The sequence below is a fragment of the Chiloscyllium punctatum genome, chromosome 22 (genome assembly GCF_047496795.1).
Source record: "Chiloscyllium punctatum isolate Juve2018m chromosome 22, sChiPun1.3, whole genome shotgun sequence".
NCBI lineage: Eukaryota > Metazoa > Chordata > Chondrichthyes > Orectolobiformes > Hemiscylliidae > Chiloscyllium > Chiloscyllium punctatum.
In genome coordinates, this window is record NC_092760.1 from 52,130,486 (window position 1) to 52,149,543 (window position 19,058).

The window sequence follows — 19,058 nt, forward strand, 5'->3', positions numbered from 1 at the left end:
TCTATGGGGTGTTTATTCTTTTCTGCTTGTGTTTACGGTGCGGCTCTAGCTGGGAGAAGTGAAGGTGGTTGGGATGATTAGATGCCTACTTATGGGCAGTTTGGGATGGATAGTTGTCCCCTCTGGGCAGGGGGTGAGTTCCCCTACTCAGCGCTGTTGGCGCTTTATATGTTGGTTTGTTTTTTGGTTTTAGTTGTTCTTTATTCTCAATAGTTTTGTAGGTTTGTTAAATATAGTGGTTTTAGTTTATGTAGTTTTTATATTTGGTGGGTCATGTGACACTAAGGCTCAGCAGTTTGTGGTTCAGGTTCCTCCTCTCTGGAATTCAAATGTTATTGCAGAAGATTATGGCTAATGATTTGATTAAATGATGTACCTGGAATATCAAGGGAAGTCACTCACCAATTAAGAGGAAGAAGGTACTCTTGAGCCTTAGCAAGGAGAAGGTGGATATTGCTTTGTTACAGGATACACATTTGGATGAAAAAGAGCATCCGAAATTACAGCAGAATGGTTTTGACCGAGTTTATGTTTCATCATTTAATAACAGAAGTAGGGGAGTCGTGATATTGGTTAGGAAAAATCTCCCATTTAAATTGTTGGAGTGTGTTAAAGACACACATAGGAGGTTTGTAATTCTTGAAGCCTTGATAAATGGGGAAGAATATGGTGTTTTAAATGTTTATTGCCCTCCAACTCATCCCCTTAAATTTTTGGTAGATGCTTTTTCTAAACTGATAAGTCTCAATTCCTGACACATCATTATAAGGGGAGATTTTAACTGTCTCATGGATCCCACAGTAGACAGGTTGCCTAAAGGTCCCTCAATACCCTCTGTACAAACTAAACAGTTAGTGGGTCTGTGTCGGCAGTTAGGGTTGGTGGACGTCTGGAGGCGTCTCCACCCTACATGTGGGGATTTTACATTTTTCCCCAATCCGCATAGATGTCACACGAGGATTGATTTTTTTTCTGACTCCTGCGGTAACCCTGGATCTGGTGGCATCTTGTACAATTGATAATATACCATCTCTGATCATGCTCCAGTGTACCTTATGGTTAAGATTAAGGACATTACAGTGGGTTCGAGGTACTGGCAAATGGATCCATTTATCCTCCAGGATAATAAGTTTGTGGAGTATTTCTCTAGAGAATTTCGGGCGTTCGTAGACATCAGCATAGGCTCGATTGATAGCACATCCATTCTCTGGGAAACTGCCAAAGCCTATGCTAAGGGGGTAGTTATTTCATATTCCGCCAGTAGGAAGCAGCAGAAGGATGAGCAGCAACGTCTCCTTGAAGCACGGTTGAAGGCAGCCGAGAAGGCCTACTTTGACAGACCTTCGTTGGTCAATCTAGAGAGGATTACAGCGCTGCGATCTGCATTTGATTCTGTACTCACGCAGACGGCAAAGAAGGAGCTGGCTTTTGCAAAGCAAAGGTTATATGAGCATGGTGATAAGCCAGGCAAATACTTAGGGTAAATTGCCAGAAAGAGGAGTGCCCCAGAAGCCATTATGGCAATTAGGGAAGGGGCTGGGAACCTAACATGTGATTCTAAAAACATTAATGTGGCGTTCCAGAGATTTTACTCTAAGTTATACCAAACTGAGGATTGTGAGGATGGGCAGGCCAAAATGGAATCCTTTTTTAGAGATCTGAAGCTCCTGGGTGTGACTCCCAAACAAGAGTCCTTTCTCAATTCTCAGAGCAAGATGTGCAGGAAACTGTGAGGCAGCTTCAGAGTGAAAAGACGCCCGGTCCTGATGGACTTCCCAGTGAATTCTATAAGGAATTTATCAATATACTGTCAGGCCCGATGCTCAATATTTAATGATTCATACAGTCATGATTGTTTCCCACCATGTCTGAGAGAGGCCAATATTTCACTTATCCTTAAAAAAGGGAAGGACCCGGAAGACTGTGCTTTGTATAGGCCCACCTCGCTCTTAAATGTGAATTTTAAAATCCTCTCTAAGACTCTCGTGTTAAGACTGGAGACTGTGTTACCTTCTATTATTAAAGAGGATCAGATGGGCTTTATGAAGGGTCGCAGATCCTCCAATGTTAGCATGTTAGCAGGCTGCTTAATGTAATTCAAACATGCCAACAGCAGTCAATACAGGGATTGGTGATTTCTTTAGATGCAGAGAAGGCATTTGTCAGAGTTGCGTGGCCGTACCTTTTTATACTCTAGAGCGGTTTGGTTTGGGCGAAATCTTCATAAGAGGGCTAAAGGTTCTCTATGGTGGCCCTCTCGCAGTGGTCATCACCAACAGGGTACGATCAAGCAATTTTAATATTTTTAGGGGCAGCCAGTAGGGCTGTCCCCTTTCACCATTGCTTTTTGGTGATTGAACAATTGGCAGAGACCATTCGTGGGGATCCCAATATATCAGCTCCAGAAGTGGGGTCAAAATTACATAAGATTTAATTGCATGCAGACGATGTCCTAATTTGTTTTGACAAATACAGCAGTTTCAGTGCCTTGCCTGATACAATGCATTCGCGCGTTTGGCGTTTTTTTGGGGTACTAGATTAATTTTGCTGACTCAGAGGCTATGCCTATGGGTAGTCTTATGAAGGAGCTAGGTCTTGAGGGTGACTTTAGATTCCCATTTAGGTGGTCACAGGGCGGGTTTTGTGTATTTGGGCATGTTCATTACTCCAGTTCTGGATTGGCTGTTCAAAGCCAATTTTATCCAATTATTTGGAAAAATTAAACAAGATCTTCAAAGATGGGAGGTACTTCCAGTCTTATGGTTGGGTCGGATAGCGCTTATTAAGATGAATGTTCTCCCTCATTTGTTATACCCTATATGGATGCTCCCCTGATTTTCAATAAGCAAACACTCAGGAGGCTGACTGGCTGGTTCAGCTCCTTTATTTGGCATTGTAAGCGGCCCCTCATTAAATTAGCCAAACTGCAGTTGCCTCACATATTCGGGGAGAGTGGACCTTCCAGACATTAAAAATTACCAGTTAAGCTCGCTTTTGTCCTACATGAGTGATTGGGTTTGTGGAGATCCTCTCTCAATATGGCTAGATATTGAAGCCTCCCAGGCAAGGTGCCCCCTTACCAGTTTGCTGTTTTTGGACAAGATGAGGATAGTTTGGGAATATTGCCATAACCCAATAGTTGTCAATACTGTTAATTCGTCAGAGGGAAGGCAATATTGGCAAAACATCTTTGTTTACACCTTTCGTGGATATGCCGGTGTTTCAACCAGGTATGATAGATTCAAGATTTAAACATTGGGCGCCTAGGGGTGTGTCTTGCATGGGCAATTTATTTGAGGGAGACGTAATGGATGTCCTTCAATCAGTTAGTATGGAAGTACGAGTTATCCAAAAGAGACCTCTTTCGTTTTTTTCAAGTTAGGGATTTTATTCAAAGAAAGACCACACTTTTGACTGATTCCTGCAAATCCAATGTAGAGAGGGGTGTGCTAAGTGTTAAGAGTACACTGTCAGTACCTGATATCATCAACTCGAGGTGGGTCGGGGGGAAAGGAAGGGTGCCACCTCAGATGAGTTTGATCGACTCTGCAAGATGTGCGAAAGAGAGCTGGGTGCTGAAGTCTCCTCAGAGGCATGTGAGAATTTTTGGGAGAATGCAAGGAAGATATCAGTTTGCAATAGGACCCATGCTTTACAGATGAAGATTCTCCACAGGGTCCAATTGGCTCCAGACTGTTTGTCAAAATTTAAACCGGGGTATCTTCAGCATGTCCCAAGTATAAGGTCTGCACGGGCACTCTTACCCATTGTCTTTGGTCTTGCAATAAGCTTCAAACATATTGGAGTGCTGTGGCAGGTACAATGGAGAGGAATTTGGGTGTAAGTGTGGAGAAGGACCCTATCTCTCTCCTTTAGGGCCTGCCCTCTCTATTTCCTGAAGATGTGCATAAGAAAAAACTTTTCAATATTCTCATGTTCTGTGCAAGAAAGAATATCTTGCTAGGTTGGGTATCCGAAAAATCCCCGGGCCTGTCGGGTTGGCGGAAGATTGTTATGGAGCATATTCCCCTGGATTTTCTCACAAATATGATTTCTTATGCACAAAGCTGAGAATTTTTACAAGACATGGCAGCCCTTTTTGGAATACCTTGACACAGATTTATCTGCCACACTAACAAGGGCTTTTATTTGCCACAATGATTGTGTTTTACGAGCCCAATACAAGAGAGGAGAAACTATGAACGTATGAGCTTTTCATTTGGCTGGGCTGAGTCAGTACTATTTATTAGTTTGTTGTTGGTTATTTATTTAGCCAGTTTGGGTTTTTTTTAAAGCTATATTTTTCTATATATGTTTATACATTTGTACATGAGGGTGGGTTGGGGAAATTTTTTATTATTATTTGGGTTTTTGTACTGTTTTGAATTGTACTTGTTGTAATATTAAAAAATCTATTTTTTCAATAAAAATATATATTAAAAAATGGTGTCACTGCCAGTCCCTCAAAAACACTTCATTGTGGATGATGGATTTGTACATATTCTTGTGAAGTTGTCCATGCTGAAGTGGACGAACTCCAAGTTCTGTGCAAAGTCCTGTGTCAAGTTCATGGCAGACCTCACATATTCTTTTACATTAACAGGATTCCTGGCAGACCGACCAAAGCACCAAATACTTCAATGTGCATAGCATCTGACTCCTATGCAACAGAACTGAAGTGTGACTTTGTCATCTGTAGAAATACTCTTATCCTGGCAATGACTGTGGGGTAACCCATACCCACTATCACCAACTTGGATTGTCACCATTCCTCTAGGAATGAGAAATCTGAGCAGGTGAAGACCAAAACTAACCACAGCTGTAGTCAAGCTATTCCACTAAGCTGCAATACTGTAATCTACCTGACAGTGTAGAAAATTGCTCAGGATGTCCTGTGTACAAAAAGCAGGACAAATCCAACCTGACCAATTACCATCCTATCAGTTTATTCTCCTTCATAAGCAAAGTGATGCAAGTTGTTTTAATGTTTGTTACCCAAACATAAACTGGGATACTTGTAGTGTACAGGGCAGCAGAGGACAAGTCTTCCTGGATTGCATGCAGGAGAGCCTTCTCAAATAGTATGCTCCTGGTCCAACAAGAAAGGGTGCATTGTTGGATCTGGTTCTTAGAAATGAAGTGAACCATGTGTCGGTTAGGTATCATTTAAGAGACAGTGATTGTTGTATCACAGCTTTCAGGATAATGATGGGGAATGACATGCAATAATTCAGAGTGCGGAAAATCAACTGGCAGATAGTATACTGCAATGGGGCATGAACAGGGCTGGGTAGGATTGAATGAAGCAAGAGCTTGGCAGGAAATACAGTAGCTGAACAATGGGCTACCTTCAAAGAAGAAATGGTTTGGCTATGCTCAAATGGGAAGGGTAGAAGAAACAAATCTTGACCTCCCTGAATGAAAAAGGAAATAGAAATTAAGATAAAGAAGGAAAAATGGTGCTTATGGTGAGTATTGAGTATAAATGGTGAGAATCAAGGGAATATTTAAGGTTCAGAGAGATGGTGAAAAAGCAAATTGAAACAGCAAAGAGGAATTATGAGAAAAGATTGGCAACCAACATAAAGAGGTGTCACAAAGTATTCTATAAATAGTAAAAGGATCAGTGAAAGGAGGAGTAGGCCAATTAGGGACCAAAATGTGGGTTTACACCTGAAGGCAGGGGGCATGGTTGAGGCGTTAAATGTACGCTTTGCATCTGTTTTTACCCGGGAGAGAGATACTGCTCAGGCCATGGTCACTAGCAGAGTTCAAAAACTGGTAGGTTATAAATGGTGGATAGACTATTGGTACTTAAATACTGGATTAGTGGTGCTGGAAGAGCACAGCAGTTCAGGCAGCATCCAACGAGCAGCGAAATCAACATTTCGGGCAAAAGCCCTTCATCAGGAATAAAGGCAGTGAGCCTGAAGCATGGAGAGATAAGCTAGAGGAGGGTGGGGGTGGGGAGAGAGCAGTATAGAGTACAATGGGTGAGTGGGGGAGGAGATGAAGGTGATAGGTCAAGGAGGAGAGGGTGGAGTGGATAAGTGGAAAAGAAGATAGGCAGGTCGGACAAGTCAAGGAGACAGTAACTGGTACTTAAAGTCAATGACGTACTGAGATCAGATGAGATACATCCAAGCATTTTGAAGGACATGAGAGTCAAAGTTGATAGGGCACTGTTCAGAACCTTTCAGTCTCATCTAGATTTGGGGAAAGTGCCAAAAGACTGAAAAATTACAAGCTTTATGGCTTTGTTCAAAAATGTTTGCAAAGGATAAGCCTAGTACTTACACACAGGTCAGTTTAACTTCAGTGGTGGGGAAGCTTCTAGAGACAATTATTCAGAACAGAATTAGTCATCATATGGAAAAAGGTGGATTGATCAGCAAACAATCAGCATGAATTTCTATAGGGGAAATCACATTTAACTGGAGATTCCTGGAGATTTTTAAAGTGGTAACAGAATGGCTTGATTAAGGTAACGCTATTGATGTGACATACATGGACTTTTAGAAGGCCTGTGGTATTGTGCCACATACAGAGTTGTGAGGAAGGTTTTATAGGTCATGGAATAAAAGGGTCAGTAGCAACATGGATACAAAATTGGCTGAGCCATAGGTAGAGAGTATAATGGTCAATGGATATGTTTCAGGCTGAGGGAAGATCTTTAGTGGAGTTTCCCAGGGATCCTTTGGATTTCCTGATGTATATTGATGATCTAGAGGATAGTTTGCAGGGTCAGTTTCAAAGTTGCAGATTATTCAAACTTGGAAGAATTATAAACTGAGGGAAACAGTGTAGAATGCCAAAAGAACACAGACAAGTTGGTGAAGTGGGCAAATATGTGGCAGATGAGTTTCAATGCAGAGAGGTATGAGATGATGCATTTTGGTAGGAAGATCATTGTCTTTCAATGTAAAATAGGAAGTACAGTTATATCCTCAACTTCATTTATAATGACATGGGGTACAATGATGAGGTGATCTTGAACTTGTACAAGACCCCATGTGTTAGGCCTCAGCTGGAGTATTGTGTGAGGTTTTAGGTGCCACATTATAGAAAGGATGCGAACACGTTGAAAGCAGTACAAAAATGGTTTACATGAATGGTTCAGAGGTGAGGAACTTCCTTTTTGAGGACAGTTTAAAGAAGTTGGGACTGTTCTCCTTTGAGAGAAAATGTCAAAGAGGAGATCTGATGGAGGTTTTCAAAATCATGTGTGGGCTGGATAAAATAGCTAGCAAGAAATTGTTCTCATTTTGGAAAGGAACAAGAACAAGAAGACAGATTCAAAATAATCTGCAAATGGATGATGTGAGAAAAAGCTTTTTCATTCAGCATAAAGTATATGGAATGCACTGCTTGTGTGGTGGAAGGTAATTCAAATGAAGCTTTCAAGAGAGCACTGGATGATTATTTGGATAAAAATAATGTTTCAGGGAATGAGGGATAAAATAGGCAAATGGCATTAGATAATGGTACTCATTTAACGAGCTGTTGCAGGCACAATGGTCTGAAACTCCCTCTGTGCCATAACACTTTTATGATTCTGATTTTGTGAAGTGGTCATCAACATTGCACTCAAATTACTTTTAAAGGAATACCATGCTCATTGATACTCAGTTTGGGTTGCTCCTGATGACCTCATGGATCCAATCTTTGAAAAAAGCTGAACTTCTGAAGTAAGGTGAGGTGAGAGTGATTGCCCTTGACATCAAGGAAGGTTTCAACTGAGTGTTAGATCAAGATGTCACAATTCAGCATGGTAGTGAGTTGAAAATAAAGCCCCAATGTTCCTAGAGTCCTCACAGATGTTAAATCTTTTAGAAGAAATATGCAAATTCCACTTGATTTTCACACCCAATTTTCTAGAAAACACAGACTAGGTCTCTGTACTCGACTCGAATCACGATTCATTACAGGTTATTAAATTCTAGCTACAATATACAATCAAACTAAATTAAATAATATGGATTATGGATCAGCAAATACTAATGAAAAAGATATGCTGAACAAAGATCACAGAGCTGTTTTTGTATGAGAGAGAGTTTATCAGGGGTTTTGAGTTTTAATTGGTATGGGAGTTGAGGATATTTATAAAATGGAGGGTGTCATGCCCATCACCCTACACCATGCCATTTTATCAGCCTTCCCATCCAGAGACAACCTTCTGCTCCAGAATCCAACGTACCACTAAATTGGCCAATTCAGGCCCCTTTCCATTGGGAATTTTGTTCATGGGGAGACTACTGGATGAAACCAGGCTGCCCAGCTGAAAGTATTGTTTGGACTCTCTAATTAGACACTGCGACCTGTGAATGTCTTTTCCATCCCACTCGCAGTGGCAATTCTTGCCTTGTGGCAACTTTCATATCTCCCCTTTCACCACCCTTTCCAATTACCCAGGACATACCCCACCCTTGGCAACATTTGTCCAACTTGCCTTGACAGCCCCCCAAACCCCATTTATCTTATTCTGAGGGCAGCATCCAATGGTGTTCTCTTGGCTGCATGCAATCTCAGTAGTGATTGCTACATTTCCTTCTGTAGCAGTTCTGGTACTTGTGTCTATCACAGTGCCCTATCCCTTTAAGTGGTACAGTATGGATTTAAGCAATTTAGTAGTGCTACCACGACACAGAGCTGGCTCACAGCTGAGGAATGCAAATGCTGCCTGTAGTGACTTTTAAAAAAAATGCTTGGTATATATAAATCCGTTTTTAGGCCCTGACCAAGTGCTCTACTCTTCAGCAAGCTGATTGTTCCTATCTACATTGGGAGAAACTTGCTATACAAGAGGAACCTCAACTATCCAGCATTCAATTAACCGAATTTCAGATTATCCGAACAAGATCGCAAGGTCCTGATACTTGGCTAAATATGTTATCCGGCATTCGATTAACTGAATGAAATAGTCCCAACCTCTGTATCGGAAATCAGTGCATATGCTGCTAAATTACGATATTTTCTTACTGTGCCAACCATTGTGACAATTTTACATGTTGAACCAAGGAAGCCACGTCCTCGTTAACAAGATTCTCTTTAACCCCTCCCCCCACCCCCCCCCCACCCCCCCCACCCCCCTCAATGAAAACAGGAGAGCCAGGAAAATGAGTTCAGAAAAGTGGCATCAATGACAGCTCCTGTATTTGTTAGTGAGATTAATTTTCCAGCAATCAGGAATTGGTATTTTCATGTCAGTGGCTGAAAAATTTATTGTTCACTTTATTTCATATTTCTGGTTTGCAGGTAACTATCATCATTTATCTGTCAATTCTGGGCTTACTGTTGCTTTATATGGTTTATCTAACATTGGTGGAACCCTTGCTGAAGAAACGTTTATTACGTTCACAGTTACTACAGAATGAAGATGATTTTGGGGTAAGTTCTGATCCGTGTATAGTAAATCTAAAATATTCACCTGAATTTTCTGGTATGAGAAGTAATGAATGACTCACCCAAAGTGCTGATGCAGCTTAGATCCCTGAGGAAGTTAGAACAAGCACGTATGCATGGTACTTGTGAGAGAAGATTAAACCTCCATTTTCTGGTTTTACCTTGCCAGACTTTTGCACCATTCCTTTGACAACAGGATTAGATGGTTAGAACCATATGCAGTTGTTCTGTTTGCCCTAAACATGTGCTGGTTTTTACAGGGACTTAGTTGGAATGTTTTATAATGATGTAATTCTCAGTGAATCAGATGAACTGTCAAATCACAAGAGTGATTACAATAATGTTCACGCCTGTGTCAACTGATTCTTAATGCATCCATTACAATGTTCACCCTTATCCTAAAATTGTTCAGCATGCCTCTGTTAATGCTTCCCCCTTTCAATTCTGCCTTCAGTGGAATTAACTTCCCTGCTTGGCCTCCTCACTATGTTCATTATCGCATCCTTCCTGGATTCGGAACTGGAAAGTTAATGTCTCTAGCATAAAATAGTTAAGTGGGCAGATTAAATCACATTCAGTAATGGTCAGACCCTTTCTACCAGGAGAAAGTGAGGACTGCAGATGCTGGAGGTCAGAGTCGAGAGTGTGGTATTGGAAAAGCACAGCAGGTCGAGCAACATCCAAGGAGCAGGAGAATCAACATTTCACGCAAGAGTTGTAGATCAGGAGTGAGGCTTGTGAGCCAAGGAGGCGGAGGGATAAATGGGAAGGGGGTTGGGATCTGGGGCAAGGTAGCTGAGAGTGTGATGGGTAGGTGGAGGTGGGGGGTGTAATCGGTCAGAGAGCAGGGTGGAGCGAATAGGTGGGAAGGAATATGGACACACCCTTTCTGCCATTGACTGAAAGATCTGGCCATTCTCTTTGCAACTGTATAAATGCCTTGTAGGTGAAAGTAAAACCTAAGATACCATTTGTTATCTGAAAAGTTATTGGATTTTATGTTTTGCACATAAAATAAATACTTTGAAACATTATTGAAATGTTATTGCATGATGTAATGGTCAATCAACTACAGAAAGGGTCTTGATCATATTTTGTATTCAGTACATCTGAAATATGTAGGCAACTTAATTTTATTGTTATTTAACTAAATACTGTGGCATAAGAAAGCAGAATGAAACAACAGCAGGATACTTTATGTTTTTTGTTCCGGTCTTTATGGCTCAGATGAGAACAAGGCTTTTTAAAGGTATGGGGTCTTGTGCAATTTTTTATTATCTTTGGATCATTTGCTGTTTAATTTCTAACCACTCCATGACTGTTAAAAAGGTACACAACAGCTTAGTTATTCCAACAGAAGTTTATTTCTTCAATTCTGGTTTGTAACTTCAGCTGTTTTTGGAGGTATCCTGAGATGCCTAGTCTTATAAAGTAGGGGAAATGGGAAATCAGTGTCACACTATTAATGCTTGCATCCTGATAATTAAATAACAACAATGGTGCCAGTAAATGTATGTTGATGGGTAGGATGCATAATGTAAAAGAGCACTATTCCTTTCAAGGCTGAAACTATTATTTACAATGCTTTCTGTGCAAGTGCTTAGAAGGTGGAACTAGTGAATTTCATTTAAAGTTAACACGTTTGTCTGCATAACTCTTCAAATTAGAAAATGAAATTTGTCTAAACTTTCCAAACATAGACTGGGACAGCTATAGTGTTAAGGGTTTAGATGGAGAGGAATTTGTTCAGTGTGTACAAGAAAATTTTCTGATTCAGTATGTGGATGTACCTACTAGAGAAGGTGTAAAACCTGACCTACTCTTGGGAAATAAGACAGGGCAAGTGACTGAGGTGTCAGTGGGCCAGCGACCGTAATTCTATTAGATTTTAAATAGTGATGGAAAAGGATAGACCAGATCGAAAAGTTGAAGTTCTAAATTGGAGAAAGGCCAATTTTGACGGTATTAGGCAAGAACTTTTGAAAGCTGACTGGGGGCAGATGTTTGCAGGTCAAGGGATGGCTGGAAAATGGGAAGCCTTCAGGAATGAGATAACGAGAATCCAGAGAAAATATATTCCTGTTAGAGTGAAAGGAAAGGCTGGTAGGTACAGGGAATGCTGGATGACTAAAGAAATTGAGGGTTTGGTTAAGAAAAAGGAAGCATATGGACAGGATAGATCGAGTGAATCCTTAGAAGAATATAAAGGAAGTAGGAGTATACTTAAGAGAGAAATCAGGAGGGCAAAAAGACGACATGAGATAGCTTTGGCAAATAGAATTAGGGAGAATCCAAAGGGTTTTTACAAAAACATTAAGGACAAAAGGGTAACTAGGGAGAGAATACTGCCCCTCAAAGATCAACAAGGCGGCCTTAGTGTGGAGCTGCAGAAAATATGGAAAATACTAAACGAGAATTTTGCATCAGTATTTACTGTGGAAAAGGATATGGAAGATACAGACTGTAGGAAAATAGATGGTGACACCTTGCAAAATGTCCACATTGCAGAGGAGGAAGTTCAAAGTTTGGGAGAAGATTTGTAGCTCGGGTGCTCGTTGTTGTGGTTATGTTCGCCGAGCTGGGAATTTGTGTTGCAGACGTTTTGTCTCCTGTCTAGGTGACATCCTCAGTGCTTGGGAGCCTCCTGTGAAGCGCTTCTGTGATGTTTCCTCCGGCATTTATAGTGATTTGTATCTGCTGCTTCCGGTTGTCAGTTCCAGCTGTCTGCTGCAGTGGCCAATATATTGGGTCCAGGTTGATGTGCTTATTGATTGAATCTGTGGATGAGTGCCATACCTCTAAGAATTCCCTGACTGTTCTCTGTTTGGCTTGTCCTATAATAGTAGTGTTGTCCCAATCGAACTCATGTTGCTTGTCATCTGAGTGTGTGGCTACTAAGGATAGCTGGTCATGTCGTTTCGTGGCTAGTTGGTGTTCATGGATGCGGATTGTTAGCTGTCTTCCTGTTTGTCCTATGTAGTGTTTTGTGCAGTCCTTGCATGGGATTTTGTACACTACATTGGTTTTGCTCATGCTGGGTATCGGGTCCTTCGTTCTGGTGAGGTGTTGTCCGAGAGTGGCTGTTGGTTTGTGTGCTGTTATGAGTCCTAGTGGTCGCAGTAGTCTGGCTGTCAGTTCAGAAATGTTTTTGATGAATGGTAGTGTGGCTAGACCTTTGGGTTGTGGCATTTCCTCATTCCGTTGTCTTTCCCTTAGGTATCTGTTGATGAAATTGCAGGGGTATCCGTTTTTGGCAAATACATTGTATAGGTGTTCTTCTTCCTCTTTTTGCAGTTCTGGTGTACTGCAGTGTGTTGTGGCCCTTTTGAACAGTGTCTTGATGCAACTTCTTTTGTGTGTGTTGGGGTGGTTGCTTTCGTAGTTTAGGACTTGGTCTGTGTGTGTGTCTTTCCTGTATACCTTTGTGGTGAATTCTCCGTTCGGTGTTCTCTGTACCATCACGTCTAGGGTTGGGAGTTGGTTGTCCTTTTCTTCCTCTCTAGTGAATCGGATTCCTGTGAATGTGGCGTTGATGATCCGGTGTGTGTTCTCTATTTCTGTGTTTTTAATGATTACAAAGGTATCATTTACATATCTGACCCAGAGTTTGGGTTGAATTTGTGGAGGAGGAAATGCTGGATGTCTTGAAACGCATAAAGGTGGATAAATCCCCAGGACCTGCTCAGGTGTACGCTAGAACTCTGTGGGAGGCTAGAGAAGTGATTGCTGGGCCTCTTGCTGAGATATTTGTATCATTGATAGTCACAGGTGAGGTGCCAGAAGACTGGAGGTTGGCTAACATGGTGCCATTGTTTAAGAAGGGTGGTAAGGACAAGCCAGGGAACGATAGACCGGTGAGCCTGACTTCGGTGGTGGGCAAGTTTTAGATTAGATTAGATTCCCTACAGTGTGGAAACAGGCCCTTTGGCCCAATTAGTCCACACCGACCTTCTGAAGAGTAACCCACCCTGAGGCTGGAAATGAACTTGGGACCCTGGTGCTGTGAGGCAGAAGTGCTAACCACTGAGCCATCGTGTCGCGCCAATAGATAGATACTTCACAGTGTGGAAACAGGCCCTTCAGCCCAACAAGTCCATACCGACCCTCCGAAGAGTGACCCTCCAAAGAGCAACCTACCCAGACCCATTCCCCTTCCTTATATTTACCCCTTACACTATGGGCAATTTAGCATGACCAATTCACCTGGCTTGCACATCTTTGAATTGTGGGAGGAAACTCACACAGACACAGGGGGAATGTGCAAACTCCACACAGACAGTCGCCCAAGGCTGGAATCGAACCCGGGTCCCTGGCGCTGTGAGGCAGCAGTGCTAACCACTGAGCCACCATACCACCAAGTTGTTGGAGGGAATCCTGAGGGACAGGATGTACATGTATTTGGAAAGGCAAGGACTGATTAGGGATAGTCAACATGGCATTGTACGTGGGAAATCATGTCTCACAAACTTGATTTGAGTTTCTTGAAGAAGTAACAAAGAGGATTGATGAGGGCAGAGCAGAAGATGTGATCTATATGGATTCAGTAAGGCATTCGACAAGGTTCCCCATGGGAGACTGATTAGCAAGGTTAGATCTCATGGAATACAGGGAGAACTAGCCATTTGGATACAGAACTGGCTCAAAGGTAGAAGACAGAGGGTGATGGTGGAGGGTTGTTTTTCAGATTGGAGGCATGTGACCAGTGGAGTGCCACAAGGATTGATGCTGGGCCCTCTACTTTTTGTCATTTACGTAAATGATTTGGATATGAGCATAAGAGGACAGTTAGTAAGCTTGCAGATGACACAAAAATTGGACGTGTAGTGGACAGCGAAGAGGGTTACCTCAGATTACAACACGACCTTGTCCAGATGGGCCAATGGGCTGAGAAGTGGCAGATGGAGTTTAATTTAGATAAATGCGAGGGGCTGCATTTTGGGAAAGCAAATCTTAGCAGGACTTATACACTTAATGGTAAGGTCCTAGGGAGTGTTGCTGAACAAAGTGACCTTGGAGTGCAGGTTCATAGCTCCTTGAAAGTGGAGTTGCAGGTAGATAGGATAGTGAAGAAGGCGTTTGGTATGCTTTCCTTTATTGGTCAGAGTATTGAGTACAGGAGTTGGGAGGTCATGTTGCAGCTGTGCAGGACATTGGTTAGGCCAGTGTTGGAATATTGCGTGCAATTCTGGTTGCCAGGATGTTGCCAGGGTTGGAGGAGGATTTGAGCTATAGGGAGAGGCTGAACAGGCTGGAGCTGTTTTCCCTTGAGTGTCAGAGGCTGAGGGGTGACCTTTTAGAGGTTTACAATATTATGAGGGGCATGGATAGGATAAATAGACAAAGTATTTTCCCTGGGATCGGGGAGTCCAGAACTAGAGGGCATAGGTTTAGGGTGAGAGGGGAAAGATATAAAAGAGAACTAAGGGGTAACTTTTTCACGCAGAGGGTGGTACGTGTATGAAATGAGCTGCCAGAGAATGTGGTGGAGGCTGGTACAATTGCAACATTTAAGAGGCATTTGGAAGGGTATATGAATAGGAAGGGTTTGTAGGGATATGGGCCATGTGCTGGCAGATGGGACTAGATTGGGTTGGGATATCTGGTCGGCGGGGACGGGTTGGATCAAAGGGTCTGTTTCCATGCTGTACATCTCTCTGATGCTATAAAATGCCATTTCAAAAGTCTAGAATATATTATGGCCACTTCTGTCTTAAGTTTGCATTCTTCATTGGCAGATTCAGTAAGGTGCACAACAAGATTATTGAATTTAATTACTTTTCTCTCCTCAGTCTTGAATTGAAATTCCAAGCAACGTATGATGCCTAATATTTTTAAAGGAACCTCCCAGTGGTCATTTGTATTTGCAGGTGCATTCATTTTGTCTTTCACAAAAAATTATTGATTTGATAAATTGTTTTTGTGAAACCTTTTAAATGCCCACTTTTACCTCCATAACAAAATATCAGGAAAAAGAAGCAAATATGTTAGTATATAAACAGTCCAAGCTGTCAAAATCTGGAGTAGATCTGACACAATATTCATTTTGTTTGATCATATAATTATGTAGAATACCGTTTTAATGGTAGCAGATTTACCTTGGAGCTTTTCATTTGAGTGATCATTCAGAATTGGCTTGATGCTTTAAATTCACAATTTTTAAACATTTAATCAATAATTTCCAGAAATTAAATTAATCAAATTGATTATTTTTTCCATTGTTATAGAATATTGTTTTGGCCCCTTGCAAATTTGTAGCTTGTGTAGATTTCAGTTTGAAACCCAAACATATAAATAGAAAGCAGGAAGTTTCAGCATTGCTTCACATGAGGTCCACTGAAGATGTTACCTAGTAAGGTAATGAAACGTCTGGAAATGAACCTTTCAGCTCAGCGAGCAAACCTACATCCAATAGATGAGCCAGTGTGACGTAGTGATTGTAATGAGGACAGCCAAGTGAACCTCACAGAATATGAGTTTCCTGTTTGGAGCTGTTATGTTTGTCCAAATAGGGAGTCCTGGCTGACAGGTATAAATAGTAGTGCCAGAGGTTCTGCTCACTCTGAAAGCTGGCTTTGATGAAGCAAGACCAGTGTCAAATGCAGTGCACGCATAAGTAAAGGGTGACTTGGTGACAAGATTCTGGCCTCTGGAGTTATTTCAGTGACAGTGAGAAAAAAAAATTTCTTGCTTCATGCAATTATTTGAGAAGCTTGATTTGTTCAATCCTGCCGTGAAAGACTGGGCCCACTATTTTCTGGGCAAATGACAATAGGGCCCATAAAAAGCAATAAGTAATTCTCCATACAGTTTGCAGACTCGCAGCTTTTTCAGTTATTAGGAGTCTAATATTTCCTGAGGCACCAAATAACAAAACCTTTCAAGATAGATTTAGTCGGGAATATAATGACTTCAGAACTCCTCTAATTCTGAGACGCTATCTGCTTTACTTGGCAATTCAAGAACCAGGGGAATCTATGTCGGGATTTTTGAAGTTAGAATGACTGGCAAAGGCATGTGACTTTGGTTTAAAGAGACTGTTTGGTATGTAGAACTAATGCTGTAATCATACAAAAGCACCTATTAACTGAAGCACTATTGGACTTCAATCAGGTGGTACAACTGGTTTTTGTTATTAGAAAATGCTATAAATGGTGCGTATGAGTTACAGAGTATGCCGATGGAAGTGGACACCCTGAGCTTGGGGAACACCACGAGTGAAGGCAATTGCATCGCCTTACTCAGGACATAGCCTAAACAGAGGGACTGCAAGTCAGCCAGTGATAAAACCCAAAGCAAAGCCAAGCTTTGCCCAAACAGTTAACATTTTCTTCTGGGCCGGCAAGTCATTGTAGTCACTGCTGGTGTGTGGACCTGAGACAGGAAAACAGTCCCACTAGGCCTGAATTGAGTAAGAGAACTCTTAGGCCAGTATCCAGCATATGCCACCTACATCTGGCATAGAACAGTAAAATTGCTGAGCAACATCTAAATCAGAACCAATCAAAATAATCGTCTGGTTAAATGATTATTAAGATCCAATGGAAGTTAATGCCAGCGTAACTATATCAGTGACTGCAGAACCAGCATTTAACAAAATTTGCTCTGGACTCCAAACTTTAAGTGTATGTAAGACCTCGACTAGACTGAGACCAGAACCTTTGCAGATGAAGGGTACGGCTTCGGTTCTGGTCTCATATGAGAAGCAGCTGGTTCAGTTATCACTGATTGTAGTAAAAGGCTCGTTTCCAAGTCTGATGGGGCAAAATTGGTTGAGAAAGATTCACTTTGATTGGCTGAACATTTTACAATTAGAAAATGGCTGCCTGAATGAAGTCCTAATTAAATACCCAGAAGTTTATCAGGAAGGTCTGAGGACTATCATAGGAGCCAAGGTCACCTTGCATGTTGACCAGGAAGCAATTCCTTGATTCTGTAAGGCTTGCCTAGTGCAAAAATCAGAAGGCTGAAAAGCAAAGGAATTATTGAACCAGTCCAGTTTGCAGAATGGGCAGCATCGACCCTACTGATTGTAAGCCCAACAGGTCAATTCGCCTTTATGGGGGTTTGAACAAATGGTAAACTGTTTCTCGCAGCTGGATAGATACCCATTCCCTTGCATAAAGGCCTTATAAGCAAAGCTGTTTATTGTCTGTCCTTTATGAAGCTGGACATGAGCCATGTGTACCTGCAAATGCAGTTAGATGAGGATTCCCAGACGTAGGCTACAATTAGTACCCATAAGGGTTTTACCAATATACGAGACAGCCAATTGTGGTATTGTCAGCCTGTGCCATTTTTCAGAGGACGACAGAGAACATTTTACAAAATCTACTCCAGTTCATAATTTATCTGGATGACATGTCAATTAACAGGGAAGACCAATAAAGTGCATTTAGAGAACCTGGACGTACTCCTTAGACTTTTCTCCAAGTTGGGCATATGCTTTAGAAAGGAAAAATATGTGTTCCAGGCATTCCAAGTAACCTACTTGGGCTACAAAGTCAACAAGACCAGGTTACTCTCCTTGGAAGATTAAAGTGAGGGCAGTCAAAGGTGCCCTGTCTCCCATGTCTGTACTGGAGCTTAGGTCTTTGCTTGGTTTGGTGAATTATTGCAGAAAGTTCATACGTAACCTGACCTCTGTCTTGGCACTCCAACCTTTCAATCTGCTATTGAAAAAGGGTCAGCCTTGGAAAGGTCTTTCAGCCTTTGGGGAAGTGAAGAAGCAGCTATCTTTGTCTAAGGTGTTGCACACTATGATTCCAAATGAGATCTGGTGCTGACAAGCAATGCCTCACTATACTGTATCGGTGTAGTATTGGCTCACAGATGCCTCAATGGAGAGGAACACTCAATATGTGTCTTTTGCAGACTTTGGCTGATGCCGAGCGCAAAGTCATCTTCGATATGAGAAAATTCCGCCAATACCTTGAAGCATGTAAATTTGAATTAGTAACAGACCACATATCCCTGCTCAGGGTACCCAAAAGACGAAAAGGTCAAACTCAACGGTTGGCTTTCATACAATTAGAAGTTAGAATAGCATCCGAGAGGTTAAGTTGCAAGTGAGAATGCCTTAAGCTGCCTCCCACTGGCAAATACACCACTGATAGTGCTGCCACTGGGTTTAAACTTTCTGGACACCCTTCCAATCACCACTGATAATATCAGACTGTGGATGTAAAGATTCTGGTCCTGGCAAAACTAAAATAGCTGGTGGTGATGGGGGAAACCAAAGGGCCTTCACAGCCAGAATTGAAACCTTTCTGGACCCAGCGAGACCAGATCACCCTAGGGAGCTGCATAATATTACGGAGAACAAGAGCAATTATCCCAAGTAAAGACCAATGCCAAATATTGACTGAATTCTACCAGGGTCATCCAGGGGTGTCCAAAATGAAGATTTTGGAGTGAAGATATGTCTAGTGGCCAGGATTGGATGCAGGCATAACGCTGTTGGTGGGACAGTGCCCAGCATGCCAACAGGGACAATAATTATTGCCAGCAGCACTCCACAAATGTGGGAATGGCTGGATAAACCCTCAACTCTGTTATACATCCACTATGCTAGTCCTTTTATGGGCTCAACATGCTTAATCATTGTAGATACCTACTCAAAGTGATTGGATATGTGTAGAGTTCATTCATCAAATACA

The 19,058-nt window shown here is 41.8% G+C and overlaps 1 protein-coding gene across 2 annotated transcripts in view; it reads left to right on the top strand.

Annotated features, from left to right (window-relative positions):
- tmem9b (TMEM9 domain family, member B) overlaps window positions 1–19,058 on the top strand; it is an 83,947-nt gene that overhangs the window by 42,789 nt on the left and 22,100 nt on the right. For both annotated transcript variants that reach the window (XM_072592305.1, XM_072592306.1), the window contains exon 4: window positions 9,256–9,387. In XM_072592305.1, the coding sequence (XP_072448406.1) occupies window positions 9,256–9,387 (132 nt within the window). The remainder of the gene's footprint in view (window positions 1–9,255; window positions 9,388–19,058) is intronic.